This window comes from Gadus macrocephalus, chromosome 2 (genome assembly GCF_031168955.1).
Source record: "Gadus macrocephalus chromosome 2, ASM3116895v1".
Classification (NCBI taxonomy): domain Eukaryota; kingdom Metazoa; phylum Chordata; class Actinopteri; order Gadiformes; family Gadidae; genus Gadus; species Gadus macrocephalus.
The window spans coordinates 6,709,558-6,726,855 of record NC_082383.1 but is presented as its reverse complement, the minus strand read 5'-3'; the positions used below and the strand labels follow the sequence as shown (position 1 = coordinate 6,726,855).

Here is a 17,298-nt window from a genome sequence, read left to right as displayed (position 1 = left end):
CTCTGCCAGCCAGAAGGATGCATAAAAGAAGAACATTGCAGCAGAGGCACAGAAGGAGACTGTGAGAGGAGCAGGGAAATACACACAAAAGCAGCCAAAGCAGAGCACCCTCCCCTGGACACACCCTGCCGAGGAACACTGCTTCTCTTTTTTTTTCCTTCTTCCCCCCCGATCCGTCCACACCACTTGGAGTGAAGGCTCTTCCTGGTCTCCAGACTGAACGAGAAGCTCTACCTCCCTATTTCTACCATACAGAGGACATCTACAACCCCCCAGGGCTGAGATCCCTCTGGCGAAGAACTGTATTTTTTTTCATTTTTTTCTTTTTGTTTTTCTTTTCCTTTGGACACGGCAACTCCAGACAGAAACACTAAAAGCCATATCATATTAAGGCCATAGAACACAATACACACGCAACCTCCAGCCTCAAGACCAGTGCAAAGAAGGACCTATATCTCTTTTATTGTACGTCAAGAATGGTTACTGTACGTATGACTTCATTTCTTATTTTCTATTTGTAGGCAACATATGATAGGAGTAATTTCACAATATCCTTGGTGGCCAACATACATTGCGGTCCCATTGTTGTTGATGAATATATAATACAGTATAAACACGCATTGTAACATTCACATGTATTGCAAATAATATCACCACTTTAGATCAGTATATGTATCAATATCAAATGTGGCTTTCATTTCGAAAACGTTTTGAAGGTTAGGGGCTTATGTTGTTTTTGTCCAAAGTGTAAAGCTGGGCTATTATTTTAAACGGATTAACGATCGATAGTGTCAATTAGTAATCTAATACTGACAGATGCGCCATGCGCGACCGCGCTTCAACCTGCGTCTCGAGGACGAATTCAATCTTAGCCCTGCCATTTTAGATAGCGTACATAGTTGGCGAATAAGGAATAGTAAATGAAGATAACTACGCGTCGCTGTTTTGAAGCGTATACGGCTGCTGAGATTAACGCCACAACGCTCTGCTGAAGGTTAAGGAATTCTGCAGGGTACGGGAGAGCTAAAAGGCAGCTGGGCGTTATGAGGGTTTTAAGGCCGCACGGAATGACAGCGAGGGGGGGGGGCTTCTTTGCCTTGTGCAGTGCAAGGATGCTCGAAAAGGGCTTTCTGAGACAAAACAAGATGCCTCGGAGGCTGAGGGCCATCGAGAAGAGGAAGAGAAAAAGGGTCGAGTCACTTCAGCAGGGGGAGGGTGAGGGGGGGTGGGGTGAGAGCGATTACGCACCCATTGGTTTGGATGGAATCAGGCAAGTCAAAATTCCTAAGGGTTCTCGTTGCGATGCGACCAAAGGAAATGGTTATCTGGGAGTCTTTCGAAAAGGGACACGCGCACATATACGTTTAGGTGCAATAGGCCTATCCGTTTTGAGCGCATATAGCCTAGCGCATAGCACGCGTGGCTGGTTCGAATCGTCCATCCTTGTTGGATGGAAGGACAACGGGAACGGTGATTAATTAGCTTTGATCGAAGCGGCCGACGGATGGACGAACTGGGCGTGTCTCGGCTGGTCTCGAGCACACAGAATTAAGCAGGCACGCGCTGGCGATTGGCCTCAAAGCCTTCATCTGAACAAATGCCCCGCGCTTGTTTAGCACTTGACATGGTGGGCCTATTGACGGGCTCCAGCTGCCAGCAGGTGGAATGGGTTATTTTATTTTAGACGGTAGTGTTCAGCGAAGGCAACCGTGTAAAAATGAGGTGACAGTGTGTTGTGGGAACGTACCTTGCTTGATAGGCTACACGTGAAATACAGCTTGGATCAAATGCCCGTTTATTTACTAGAAACCGGCAGGACGCGTGCGCCTCGTGCTCTGCTGTTTGTAGGCAATGAGTTGCTTCATGCACGTAAAAAAAGGAAAATCCAGAAATGTGAATGACCTATAGCCCACCTCAGAGCGATAAGGAGAAAAAAACACGTGCGTTGCGTAAAATAACATAAAATAAGAGAATTGCGGTGTAAATAATAAAGCCTATAGGCCTACGCATTGAAAATGGGATTATATCGAATGGCTTTGTTGGTGGTGTTAAGTTAAAAAAAACATCAACATTTGACAATAAAATGTTCACACGTTTAGGCCCATAATAATATTTTCATTTTATGAAGTGAATCGAATCTGAGTCTGTCGAGCAGGCCCATAGTAAAAGCCATTTGATCAGCCCCCCTTCCACATGGTCTGCAGTCCTCGGTGAGCATGCCTATACCGCAGTGCCAAGCAAATAAAACCGTTGAGTCAGATAACCTTTCCGAGTCCCTTACACAATTCAAGGACAACGGTAGAGCCGTTCCATGTGAACTGAACGATATGTCCTCCGTTTATAGGAATTGCGTGGTTAATATTGCCCTTTGGTAGCACAATTTCATTTTTTACAGTAGGCTATATAGATGGCCTATATGGTTTACCTGCAGTGAAACGACAAAGACGTGTTTACTGAAAGCAAATTAAGCCCAAAGCTGTGTGTAGTTATGTAAGCAGTCATTTGCAGGCCCTCTCGTTGTCTACACAGCCGTCCATTTCCACCAGAAAAAGGGCAAAAGGGAGAAATAAATAATCGTCTCATCTGATTAGAAAGAATAGTGGGATTGGACAGAAAAACAGAAAATGGCTATTTGAAAACGTGGCCCTTTATCGAGATGTTGACTTTATCGAGCGAGGAGAGCAACGCTGGCGACTGTAACATTCATTGTCCCCGGAGCGTCCTGCACCCCCCCGGCCGCCACGACACAAAGCGCCACTGTTTACATTAATATTCATAGTGCTGCCATAGTCTCGGCGCGCGAGAAGAGGAGGAACGGGTGGCTCTTTTGTTTGCTTGTTTCAATACGTTTATTCAGCGGAAAGGAAAAGGCGCTCCGTGTCGTAGGAGAAAGAGCAGAACGACTCGCTTTTTTAAAAAGTAACACAAAACAATTGATCTTATTTGTGGGGATTGATTTATGTCATTCTACCCGCAAAAAAATGGAATACTGAAAAATGACCAAACTGTCATTTGTTGACAGAAAAGTTTTTAAGGTGTAAAAAGAATTAAAGGACTCGATGGGCTTGACAAAATCGATGGCTCTCTGGCCTCACACGGAATCGTCCGAAGGCCACTCCCTTTTCAGCACGCTGGGTAGCGCCCCGAGTACAACCACTCCTAGTGGTACTCGATGTGTGGCGATGTCTGAGCGTTTAAATATATGTTTGGTAGTAAATATTATACACATAAATAACGTATTTCATGTAAAGGACGGAGAGAAATCGCTGGCAAAGCTGCCAGTGGTGATTCCTGTGTCTGTGTTGCTTGACATATGCCATTGTCATCCCTTAAACTGCAGTGTGGCTAATGCCCTTTGTTTGGGATAATCCTGTAATCTGTTTTATTTAGAAGGCTCATTTACACTCCACACCAGTATTCAGTCCGAAACAATGCCCTATATGAAGAGAGTGTTGTCTGATTAATAAAATATATTTATGTTTTACGACACAAATGGTAAAATGCAATCATGGAAGAAAACATGACTCTTAGTGTAAAGTGCCCTGAAATGGCAGTGGATACAATTATTAACCATGCATGTGTAATATTTGGGTTACAATACAATCTTAGATGATAATATAACAGACCTAATATTCAATTGTTATACGTGCACTGTATAGCATCAATGTCGATCAATTCGCTAATATTTTGGCGACACAATGCTCGAAACAGAAACAGACGACAAGTACGACACCAAAAACATTAGCATTTAGCCATGCCATTTCTTCAGTGTTTTCTAATTGAAAAGCACACAGTGTGTAGGTGGTATGTGTGGTTGGCAGGGAAGGCAGGACTCTAGTTTGCGTGCAAGTCTGGGCCCATGTGTAGGCGATGCTGAGGCAGTACATAAAAAATGGAGGGCGTTCTTACAGACCCCAACACAGGACATTTCTGCCCGGCCTGATCACTCATTAAGTCATGATGATTTCATGACGTGAGTATGCCTATTGGCATTTTATCTCATAAAAAATAATGCTTAAAGGGCCCTTGCAATTTTGTGATTGTATGATTATACAATTGTATAATTTCACAACATAGCACCTTTTTACAAAGCAAATGTATGTAACCATTTTTTTAATACCCTAATCATTGAAAAGTAGCCCTTTTACATTATTCCTTAACATCTATACAGGAACTATCCATTTAACTACATTAGTTGCTTCCCTGCAGATATTTCAGTTGGAAAGTCAAGTTTGTCCTGAAGGATTTTCCTCCATGATAAGTTTGCCATATTTGGGACAGACTCATAAATACACATACATTCTGTTTTTATCTCAGAAATCAGATCACGGTACAACAAATTGGCCTCCTTACAATGAATAAAGCACACTTCTGTCCAAATGTTCAAAATTGTCAACGTTAATTGACAATACAACACATCATAAATAATGTGAATAATCCAGCATTGTTGTGCATTAATCATATTTACATGATACATTGCTATTCTAGATTGCCTTGCCTTGAGCTTGGATGTTATTTTTGGACTGCTATACATCTCTGTGGCTGTGTGTATATCTCTTTGTCTTCTCTCTCTCTCTCTCTCTCTCTCTCTCTCTCTCTCTCTCTCTCACACACACACACACACACACACAGACCTTCAACACCGTTTTCCAGATCAATCCTGAATGACACTGTCTGTTAATTTTCTTCCAGAATGAGCTGAAGATCAAACTGCGGCCCATACAGAACAAGCTGGGCACCTTTAAAAAGGCTAAAGAAACCTGTGATAAATCTGCCCAACACATTACAGTAAGAGTGATGCCTTCTCCTCTTTTCCTAGATGGATGTTACACACACACACACACACACACACACACACACACACACACACACACACACACACACACACACACACACACACACACACACACACACACACACACAAACACACACACACACAAGTAGTTATGCCATTAGAAACAATGGCATCTTTGAGTGTCTGTTACCTGGGCAACCTGGATATAGCCAAGGCTCAAAACAAGAAAGCAAGGAGAGAATAGGGGAAAAATCTGAGCAATGCTAAATTGTACCGCATGATAAAAGCACAGAAACAAAACTGAAAAACTGTAAACATGCCTTCGCTAAAATGATAAACTTCAATTAGATTATCGAACCAGAGCTAGGCCACACCCTGAAATATACGTGTTTCTAACTTGCGTCTTCAAAGTGCGCTGGAACACATTTAGGTTTAAACAAAAATAAATACTTGAGAATAGAATACTATTGACAGTTGCTAGTATTATTCACATATACCGAAGCTTACCTGAAGCAGCACATATTTGTCAGTTGTTCCTTTGCATTTGTAACTGAAACAAAGAGCTATTTTAAATCAATAATTAATCATTGTTTTTGTCAAATTCATTTAAATTAAGCTTTGATGAAAGTCAAGAGACAACAGAGATCATTTTAAATTAGCTACCATCTGGTCAAAGATTAAGCTGATACATATCTCCCACTAGTATTTGAGCTCTGTTATGTTCTCTGTATTATTAACATGGTTACAATAAACGCAGGTTATCTGTGATAATAGAGACTAGGGAGAATTTCTTTCTTAAAAGGTTTCTTAAAAGATCTCCTCTGGATCATATTAAGCAACACAGTGTCCTGAAAAATAAAAAGCAAACCAAAGAATACAAGAGCGACAAACACACAAGTGAGGCGCAGTAGTATATAGTGCACAGACAAAAAAAACAAAACAAAAAAAACACCAAGAAAGAGCTCTGAACCAATCAGAAGATTGAGGCTAGACGACAAATGTCTCAGTCTCTTTTGTCTGTTAACTCAGCCAGCGAGTACCCTCCCCCCATCCCCATCATCTAACTGTCCAATGACGTAATGGTGTTTGACCCTGGAAGAGGAGCTGGGGGAGGGGAGTAGTAGGGAAGGCAAAGGACTGTGACATCTGCAGCACTAGAGGCAGGCGGCAAGGAAGGAGGGAAGAAAGAGAGCTGTGGTGGGGTGGGGTGTGGGGGGGGAGTGGGAGTGGGCTGTGTAAATAGCAAATCAGATTCTTATATATCCGGCTCTCTGCTAGCCGCACAGTTAACCCGCCACTCAAAAGGCTGTGGCCAAATCCTACTGCTGAGTGTGATTTAAATGTTGGCACCAATGCATCCAGTTTATCGGTTTCATGTGCATTAATGCAGCTAAATAACAACCACGGCACTATTGATGTACAAAAACCTTTCCCTCAATGTTTCCTGTGTGGGCTGGAACTAATGCCCCTCTCTCCATCAGCAGATAATCAGCACCATGGAAACCCAGGTGTCCAACGGTCCGAGCGGAACTAGCCTACCCAATGGGCCAGTCATCAGCACCAACGGTGCTACGGATGACAGCAAAACCAACCTGATTGTCAACTATCTGCCCCAGAACATGACCCAGGAGGAGTTCAAGAGTCTGTTTGGCAGCATCGGTGAAATCGAGTCCTGCAAACTAGTCAGAGACAAGATAACAGGTGCCGATCACTTGAGCATTTCAACAACTCATGGTATGTCTGAGTGCGATAGCTTTGAGGGTTCGGGGAATCGCTCATATTGACATGTTACGAATCATTTCGTCGTTTTCAGGACAGAGTTTGGGCTACGGATTTGTCAACTACGTGGACCCCAACGATGCGGACAAGGCCATAAACACATTAAATGGTCTCAAACTGCAGACCAAAACAATAAAGGTAAGTGCTTCCTTCTTCCTGCTTTTTATTCACCCTCTTAAAACGCCTCATTCGATCTGGGAGGAAAGTGTGTCGGAGGGGTGTGTGCGGAGAGAGGCCATGACCGTGACAGACGTGAGGGAGGGAGGCAAAGGAGGGAGGGAGGAGGGGGAAAAAAACGAGCAGGAGTCAGAGGGGAGTGGTGGGCAAGAACAAAGGAAGTGAGAGGCGAGCGAAGGATTGACGGAGAGGGAGAGGGAGTGGAGGTCAGAAAGCAAGAGGGCAGGCGGCACGCAGAGACGATTGTGATGGAAATGTAATTAGAAAGGCCGACGGTGGGGCATGGCGGGTCAGTCCAGGTTACCCCATCTGCCACCAATCTGAGCTAATTAGGGGCTTCCTTTGTCCAGCCAAAATGTGATGAAGAGAAGAATAGGAGTGGGGGGATGCAGAATATTTGACATAAGTCCCCCTCCCACCACCTGATCAGAAGTGCATCAAAGATTGAGAAGCAGGAGCAGGATGAGAGGGATTGAATGTCTGATAAATATAGCCGGCCAGGAAATCGAGCCCCAGCTGTACAAAGTGAACCTATTGACTTCTGGATAATCACACACACAAGCGCTCCACAAGATGGGATACAGGAATAGATGATTTTCTTTAAAAGGGAACATATAGTACATATAGGCATTATAGTAATTTTGACTAATATCATTCTGCGTATCAATTTAAATAAAAACACAAACAAATCTGGATACCCATCCAGAAAAAAACTATTTTCGAGTATTAAGATCTTGGCAAGACTATTGGTAACTTCAGCATACAAACAGTAAAGATGGCGATTGGGTAACATAACTTGTTGGATGTTATGATTTATGAAACAAAGATCATATCCACTGATCCTCAGCCCAAGGAAGGGCTTAGGAAAAAATGAAGAATCTACAAATAATGATAGACTAAGCTCAATGACAAAGCAAATATCAGACTCCACATCATAAGCCATCAGCAGAGGTCTACGGATGAGTGGGGGTTGTGCAGGAGAAAGTATTGGGGGGGGGGGGGGGGGGCGTTGCATGGGGAGCAGAATGTCAATGACAGGATTAGAGCCATATGGGCTGCAGGCACCATCTGTACTGTGGAAGCGACAGGGAGAGGGTTAATTATAGGGCAGTCTTCTGCTCCCCAAATGCAGCAACTCCCCCCTGATCCTCCACAGCACCCTAATCAGTCCACCACACATCCCCTCTCCCTGATGCACAGGCTGTCTATCTCCGCCACGCAGGCTGCTGCTCAGCCCTGACGGACACGGGCAACGCAGCTGGGTGCATTGAGGAGTAATACTGAAGAAAACAACTCAAATAAATGTCAATGTGAGACAGCGAAAGAAAACTGTTTAATAATGCAATAACAGTATATATATATATATAAAAAAATATATATACATATACATATATGTATTTCTATGTTTAGAAATATATATATAAAGATATTACTATAGATATTAATTTATATATAATATTATTAGTAGTAATAGTAATACTATAGTTATATGCTATATACGATATAATACAATAGATTATGTTTACTTTTAGGGTCTGAGCAATTGACTAATTCTATTTAAAACACCTATTTTAAACACCCTAGTCGCAAAAGATTTACTTCAATATTTAAACTGATTGGTATCGGCACACAATTAAACTATAAGTCCATAGTGTGTATGCTGGTGTATTTATAAGGGGAGCAGTAGAACGGCACACACACCGTGTGATCAATGTAGGTTGTTTGCTGGTTGCCAGTGGAGCCGCTCTCCCCGAGAGGATAGAGACAAAGGAAAAAGGCAGGCAGAGGGAGGTGCCGATCGGCCTATCTCAGGCAACATTCACACCCTCGCACCGTATTCACACACAACACAACACAAACACCCTCACAATACACCGACTCACATTATCTCTCATGGACACACACCTTCTGGCTCTCATACACAGACACACACACACACACCGACGCGTATAAATGTATAACTTTAGCTATCAGTCACTATCACACCGTTCCCCACAGGGATGCCCAATGTGGACGACAAAGGGACTGAAAGACAAAAGGGGGAGACTAAAAATGGCCAGGCATTGAAAGACAAGCTCATATCCAGTGGTCAATGACCGATGGTTTATTGTGGAGAGTAGTTCCTATAAGATATATAAAATGCTGTCAGTACAGGTCGTTTGAGACGGAGCAGTATTTCAATTAAGACTAGGGGGTAAATAAATATGTAAGGAAAAGGAAAAAGTGAGAAAGTGTTATTAATCCAAATCAAAACACATACACTGTAAACGGCTAATGTGATTCTTGCTGTGCTTAGTTCCATTTTTCACCGTTCTTACTCATGATTCATGCGTCGTAGGTTTCATATGCCCGGCCGAGCTCGGCTTCCATCCGTGACGCCAACCTCTACGTCAGTGGCCTCCCAAAGACCATGAGCCAGAAGGACATGGAACAGCTCTTCTCCCAGTATGGACGCATCATCACATCCCGCATTCTCGTGGACCAAGTCACAGGTACAGACTTACTTCATGACCTCCCTGTCCCCCGGTCTAGCCTAGGTTCCTCATCCCTGTGTTGAAAGTCTTAACTAGTCTTAGCCACTATGATACAGCATTGGACCTGGCTGGCCGTTGTGGCCCGGGCAGTGCCCCCTCACCCCACAGGGACTAACGTGGCTTGTTCTTCATAACCTGGAGCAGGCATATCGCGGGGAGTAGGTTTCATCCGGTTCGACAAACGGAACGAGGCGGAGGAGGCCATCAAGGGGCTGAACGGGCAGAAACCCCTGGGTGCGGCGGAGCCCATCACCGTCAAGTTCGCCAACAACCCTAGTCAGAAGACGGGCCAGGCCCTGCTGACCCAGCTGTACCAGACGGCCGCACGCCGCTACACGGGGCCCCTCCACCACCAGACCCAGCGATTCAGGTACTGAACCCCCCATGCCTGGCCACCTTTCGGACACTTTGGCCCAATCCCATTTCTACCCCTTAACCCTTCCCCTTCCCCCTCCCCCTTGTTTTGAAGGGGGAAGGGGAAGGGGGGAGGGGGAAGGGGAAGGGGTAAGAGGTAGAAATGGGATGGGCCTTTGCCTCAACGCCATTGCTACTAATACACATCACTGTGGGGAAAAACCCTATGATTGCACTTGAGGATAAATCACGGCAACCGTTGGATACGTTTAAGTTCAAATGGCCATCCAACCGATTCCCCGTGGCGTCATGTAACACAGGACATTATTTTAATGTATTTGGTAATATATATCTCGACCGAATAAGGAGTTATTTTAAATGAACACAACCAAATTACTGAAGTATGAAACATACAGTATGACGTTTTTCAATGTAGAGGGAGGTTAATGGTGCTCATCCTGTTTCCTTCTTACTCTTTCTCTCCGACTTTCTTCGAAACTGCAGCATCATCCCTCCATTTGGAAAGGGACCAGATCCAAATAACAGCACAAAACCAATGTAAGAGACCAGATTTTGGCACAATAACAATAAAAGGACGACAAATCTTGGTTTTAAATAACATCATGTTGACCTCTTTCAAATCAAATTAAAGCTAACTGGTGTATTACTTTTTAAAGTGTAGGCATTTTGTGGAATTAGCGCAGTCAGGATTTTGTACTATCTGACCGTGCTCAGATTGAAAACTAGAGGATTTACAACTCGGCATAACAAAATTAATTCTCATCAGTTTGAAGCGCATCACTTCAGCTAGATCTGCCTCAGAGAATTAGGTGGCAGAGAGCAAGTGGAGTGATCCAAAGTCCATATTCAAAACAATTTCAGGATAAAGACAATTCCAATGAAGTGAAGATTTTAAATTAACGCTGAAAGATGAATTCCAAACCAGATGCATACTCAAATGCGGTTACTGCCGTTGCCACATCATCAGTTTGATGCTGGGATGCTTTGGACAGCATTGTGCATTAAATGCTGCAATGTAAAGGGTGCCCTCTAGAGCTTGGAGAGGGAACTGCATGTGAAGTGAAAGTCCCCCGTCCTTGCAGAGCTCACCACTAACTTCTCCATCCCCTTCATTCTCCTTTTTTGCATTGCAGACTCGACAATTTACTAAACGCCAGCTACGGAGTCAAGAGGTAAATGCCAAAGGTTTACGATCAAAAGCATCCACATAAAAAAAACCAGAAAAAAATAGAATCAATCCTCAGATAAAGTGCCTGGAAGACCACCTGCTGACCTCCTTTTAAAAATGCAAGACAATAGACCCTAATTTCCTATTCACTCTGGGCGGTGCCTATGTGAAGCTACGGAAGCTATCAGCAGAGTAGCGTCTCAGACAGGCACCTGACAGCAGGGTATTCTGGCATGGCTTGGTTGAAACCCTTTTGTTCCTTTTTTCCGTTTTGATGAATGGAACTGATTTTTTCCTGTATTTCTTTCTGAACTAACATTGTCAGTTTCAGTTGCTTTAATGTCCCTTTTTTCCACCAGCATGGATACATACCAGATTCCGTTTGCGTCTCCTCTGTTTGCTCTGGTTTTTTCCGTATGATTTGATTCTGATTTGCTTTTCATCCCTCTCTAGGTTTCTGTGTTTTGTTCGATATTGTGGTTTCCGTCCGACATAGTGATTTCTTACGTGTCTTGATTTTTACAGAGGCTTTGGTCAGCAGAGACATTGAATAAAAAAATATGCAGTTTGTGTGGGCGTCCATGTGCCAGTGCACGCAGTGCTATTTTACATGCAAGCAGGTAGTTTGCAGTCACTGTGGTGCCCACACACACATATATTTATCTACTTTACACAGCCGTGGGGGCTGGAGATGGGGGTCCCCTGACTCCGTACATGACTACAAAGCCTTAGCGTGTATTCCCAGCTACACGCGCCATAAGAGACAGTATAGAGCGCTGGATGCTGTGTGGAACTTCAGAATGACACCCATGGTAGTTCTCCTTCTCTCCTTCCCAGATTCTCCCCCATCACCATTGACAGCATGACCAGCCTGGCGGGGGTCAACCTCACAGGGCCCACCGGCGCCGGCTGGTGCATCTTCGTGTACAACCTGTCCCCAGAGGCGGACGAGAGCGTGCTGTGGCAGCTCTTTGGGCCCTTCGGTGCCGTCACTAACGTCAAGGTCATCCGTGACTTTACCACCAACAAGTGTAAGGGCTTCGGCTTTGTCACTATGACCAATTACGACGAGGCGGCCATGGCCATCGCTAGCTTGAACGGCTACCGCCTGGGCGACCGCGTGCTGCAGGTGTCTTTCAAGACCAGCAAGCAGCACAAGGCCTGAGACAGATGGGTTGCCACCACCACCAACATCATCTCCTCCATTCTGCTTAGAGTACTTGAGCTAGCTCACTGCTACATGGGCCTCGACTGGGTCTGTCTCTCTCTCTCTCTCTCTCTCTATCTCTCTCTCTCTCTGACACACATTCATAAAAGCCCTTCAAATTCCGACATGCTCTAGCAAAACACACACATACACACGAGTCCATACACACCAGGCAATGAGACATATCTCAAATCAAAGATACAGAAGTCAGAGTTTCAAAACACACTCAATAGTGGAGTTGTTCCTTTTTTTTTCTTTCTACACAACATGCTACACTTTCCCCATATTTGCCTGGATTGAATTAGTAGGCATGAGTGGTCTTTATAGGGGGTGGGTATGAGAGGAATATATAAAGGAGACAGTCTAAAGAATGTGACAGAGAATGTGTGCGGAGTGCTTTGATTGAATTCAGGCAAATAATGATATAACTGCTGAACAAAACGATCAAAATTCTAAATGAACGATTATGTGCAATTTACCCAAACTCTTACCCCCACCATCTCTCCTGTCATCTTGCTGGAGAGGATGTTGTCACTTTTTTACACTTGGGCATTTTGAATCAGCGATTCTTTTTAGATCAAAGTAAAATAAATTTAAAAAACAGTGTTCTCTTATATACGTATATTAAAATATAACTATATATTCAATATTTAAGGTGGTTATAATAGCCGAGTATGTAAGCATTTTCTAGAATCTTTGACTGCTGTTTCCAGAGTCTGCATTAGGTGGTGCCTAGTGTATAGACAGTTTCTCTACCATATGAGAGCTTTTGCTCAGACCCAATATTGAGGTTAACAAATGGATACTGGTCACTGAAATGATTAGCCTGATTAGCCATAAGAATGCTCTTCCCTTCAAAAATCTCCCAACTACAACAGTTCACTAATCACACAATTTATCACACATCTAAACAGATTGACAAGGATTTGCAAATATTTGCCCATCAAAGTGATGTTATCTATTCACATATTGAATTCAAACACAAGCAGACTCTGCATTGTGCCAGATGATAATGATCATTTGTTTTTATAATTACAATAAGAAAGGCAGGGAAAACCTCTTCCACCACAAGACAATTTAAAGACAAATACCGGTTTTCCACTTTTTGAATACTTTTTTGACATTTGTAAAGACATTACGACATGAAAATAACATAAATATACGTCAACAGAATGTGTAAAGATTTCCCAGATTAAACAGGCATCTGATTATTTGTATAAAAACAAAAATGAAATGGGTGGATTCAAATTTGCCAAAATATCTATACAAAACTCAAGAACACCAGTATTTGTCTTTAAACTGATGCTCAACAACAATCTTTTCTCATAGACGAGGCAATAGTTTTATATATCTATACGTGGAATAAGAAAACCTCTCTTAAAACTAAAATGCATACAGCAAAATGAAAATCCCTGCTGTTCCAACACCCTGGATCTGAACAATGACCACCTGACAATAATCGTATTAGCACTAGGGAGCCCTAGAGAAAACAGCTTGTTGCCAGCTCCTCGGGCTTCTCCAAACTGTTTTGGTTTTAACCCTTCAAAAGCTTCTCAGATTAAAATTCTTGCTCTGTAAAAATTGGAATGGACAAAGACAAATCAGGCCCAGAATTTAAAGGACTGTCTTAAAATATGCTTGTGTTCATGCACTACCACCAATATAGTATATCTTAGCGTATCTGTCCGACCCCCTCCCCCCTAAACCCAACAGCATGGAAATGATCTGTGGTGGTATCACTGATGGAACATTATCCCAACTACAACCTGTCATGCTGAACTATGTGTTAAGAAACCTAATTTAGGATCTACCATGGGAAGAGGTATTGTCTTCAAATACCAAGTTGTCTGCACATGAGAATAGAAATAAGGTCAACTATATTCAAGACATTTTTGCTTTTCTAAATGACGCTGTGTTAGCCAAAGAGGATGACGATCTCTTTGAAAGGATTACATTAGAGATAAATCTATTTTTATACATACAAAAGAACAAGACCTTGTGCTGAATTTTTACAGATTCTTAAGCTTGGAAAAATTGGGGCGATCGCATGGCTTTTATTTAAACCCTCGGATCTTTGCAGAACGATGGGGTAAAAGGCATGCGGTGTACGGGTGGGCGTTAGGGAAGGGGCAAAGGAAAGTTGTAACTCAAACTTAACTGTTCAACCATATCAAAACAATTGAGACTTAGCAACAGAAAACAAAGTTGATGCATACAAGTTAAACAGTTAGGGTTAAAACCTGATAGATGTTTCTACATCTTTACTTTACAGTGTGCATTCACACTCAATTCTCTCATCTCTAGGTTGGGTACAGTGTTGCTACAATGATGGTGCAGTGAGCTAAAAGTGCTTTGACTTGAGAATCCCAGACTAAGCTGCAGTGAGACAGTTTCATTGCCCAGATGGAAAAAACATAATGGCAGATTGCAAAAAGAAAGGTTAAAAAAGGCAGATTCATAATAAACATTGATTCACATTCATCGCAATTGGGTACATTTAATTTCCGCCAATGAATTATATGGCAAGCCGGTACCAAGGCCAAAATTATATAATCCTGACTGCAATTGTTCCACTAAACGTAACTCTTTATTGAATATGGACCCTCTTTAACTTATGTTAATATTTTTGAGCATCACAGTTGTGCATATACCAAAACTAATGTCAATCAAATATAAAGTAGCAACAAACCCCATTTGCACGTTTCATATAGGCTTCGAGATAAATAAAGTCAGATAAAATATAATGTGTGAAATCAGATCACCTCCCGACAAAACAAACAGTAAATATCAAGTGTACGACCCCCCCCCCCCACCCCCCAATATTGATAGTGTGTGGTTTTAATTTTTTTTTATTGATTCTTCAAACTGGAAATATTACAACATGATGGAAATGTACCATGGACTTTTTTCAAAATTATTATTATTAATCATACCATTTCATTCCCAATTATATCCAAATGATTATTGGTGGTGTGAGCAGTGCTAATCACATGAAAGGACTAATAGTAGCTATTTTAAGTTCAGGCCATGCAAGAGAATAGGTAGCACAGGGGAGGTGAGCATTTGGCCTGGCCTTGAAATGGAAACAATAGGCAATGTTAACTAGAGCTGTTGACCTAGCCATGTCCAGTCTACTATGTCTAACAAGAAACAAATCAGTGCAAGATGGAGCCGTCACACACAGTCCAAACAGACCCTCATCACTAACATAATATAAAACAGTAGAAAGCCAGGATAATGGCAGGAGACCACCCAACGACACCGCTTGAACAGCAACAATAATCATTTAAACAAAAAAGACAAAAAAAACAACCTTTCCTATGGAACAGTAAGTGCAATGTGCTTTGTTTTTATATTGACTGAGAACAAATGATATATATTTTTTAAAAAACAAATTAAACGTCACACTGAAGTGGTTTGCAGAAGAGCAAAAACGATCAAATATACAAGAAGAAGAAAAAAGCCAGATTATTAAGGGCATCTAACAAGCAATGAAAGCTTTGATCTAATCGATTCATTTTTAAATGTCCATAATCCCCTTCCTATGCCCCGATTTGTTGCTCAGGCCAGGCAAGCTAATATAAACTGCATATTTGGCTGACCTTACGAAGCAATTATAAAAGACCTTGAAAGGAATACTGTCTTATATATCATTCGTTTTAGCCCGTGTCAGTTTCAAATATCATTTTTTTTTCCTGTGATTTATCGATTTACTTTACATATCAAGACTCACTTGTTAAATTAGCATTTTTGTGTTGTTGATGTTACCATAGAGGAGACACATTGGTCAAAGATTTTGTTTGGTTGCTTTGGTTGGGTACAATTTGTTATTTTTTATACCATTATTTAATTAGTTGCAGTTCTTAAAGTGTATGCAGATTTTAGACTTAGTTAGATTTTTTTTTATTTCAATCAAACTGTGTTTAATTGTGTTTGTAAAAGTCTGTGGTAGCTTTTGTTGCAACATAAAATAATTTAAACAGAAAAAATTCAAGATAGCGCCAACAAACTTGTATTATTTGGGCGACTTTAAGCTTGTAGTTTTAACTTATTGTTAACTTAAAAACTATTTATTATGATTATTATTATTGCCTCGTATAAAGTATGTTTTGTGTATATTTATTGTTTATTTCATTATATTTGCAAGTTTAAAAGATTTTAAGTTTGCCAAAATTGTGGTTACACCATTTCGTTTCTTAAAAAGGGGGACAACTAGATAAAAAAAAATGCTTTAGAAGTACGATTTGGACATGTTCTCCATAGTCAAAGAATGCACTGCTATATTAAACTAATTGAAGTGTATAAACATACATGCTGTGTGCTAGATGTTAAGCCTTTACTGCCTGTGTTCTGTTTGTCTTGTTCAATGAAAATCTTTTGATTATTTAATCTAATCACAGTCTTGTTTTTTCCAATCACTCAAATAACCTGATTGTTATCTTAAGGGCCATAAGGAGGGACTCAAAGGGCATGGCTGGAGCCTATTGCAGGACTCCAGTTAGAAGCCAGAAACATATGTAATGTCCATCGCTCAATGACCTCTCAAGAAGCCTTCCTGTCTCTGCTGTTTGGTTTATATTTATACAGTGAAAGTAGGGCTGCCTCTCCCCAAAGACTACAGCATAGATCCGAGATCCTCTTTGCGATCGATGGAATAAATGGAAACAAGAGATAGTGTTTCATATGAGGCTAAATGCATTGGGAATACCAGCTGGGAGCTGAGCTCACAGCTCCAATTTCAGACCATGAGGCAGCAGCAGGAAAGTTTTTTGGGAGTGCCGTCGTTAGGGTGGGTATGTGAGGGGGGGTTGAGTGGTCCTTTGTTTCTCAACCAACTGTATTTTGTGTCTATTTATTTAGAAGAGGGGACACAGTAACATAGTGATGTTTTCTTACATTTTCCTGCAATGGTAGAACAAATCGAAAAGGTTCAAAAATGATCAAAACCGATCTGCTGACACCAACGTCAGTGGAAGAACAAAAAATCTCATACTTCCAAACATGACCAAAACAAACGATGACAAAATTTACGAAAGAAAAAAAATAAACCTGTCAGTTTAGTCTAGGATATTTATTACTGGGATTTCAGCTGAAGACGCTTGAAGACTTTTTCATGGAATTGTTTAATTATTTGTACTTTACATGCCAGAAAAAAATAAAAGTTACAAATCTGAGTGACTGTTTCAGTGGATCTCCTTGTCAAAACTATAATTGATAACCATCAACCTCCAACCATTGCCAATTTCAATATCATTACAGGTGG

The 17,298-nt window shown here is 41.7% G+C and overlaps 1 protein-coding gene across 18 annotated transcripts; it reads left to right on the top strand.

Moving 5' to 3' along the window:
• Nucleotides 1–17,209, top strand: elavl3 (ELAV like neuron-specific RNA binding protein 3). 18 transcript variants are annotated; one of them, XM_060037610.1, is made up of 8 exons: nucleotides 5–485; nucleotides 6,277–6,529; nucleotides 6,609–6,712; nucleotides 9,090–9,243; nucleotides 9,430–9,655; nucleotides 10,144–10,197; nucleotides 10,794–10,832; nucleotides 11,645–17,209. In XM_060037610.1, the coding sequence occupies exons 1-8, from the start codon at nucleotides 477–479 to the stop codon at nucleotides 11,991–11,993; spliced, it is 1,188 nt and encodes a 395-aa protein (XP_059893593.1). In that variant the 5' UTR covers nucleotides 5–476; the 3' UTR covers nucleotides 11,994–17,209. The 18 variants fall into 18 exon arrangements, with proteins under 18 accessions (XP_059893696.1, XP_059893593.1, XP_059893676.1 ...); XM_060037631.1 differs by having other exon boundaries at nucleotides 14–485; nucleotides 6,277–6,496; XM_060037614.1 differs by having other exon boundaries at nucleotides 17–485; nucleotides 9,427–9,655; nucleotides 11,666–17,209.
• The last annotated feature ends 89 nt before the right edge of the window (nucleotides 17,210–17,298 follow it).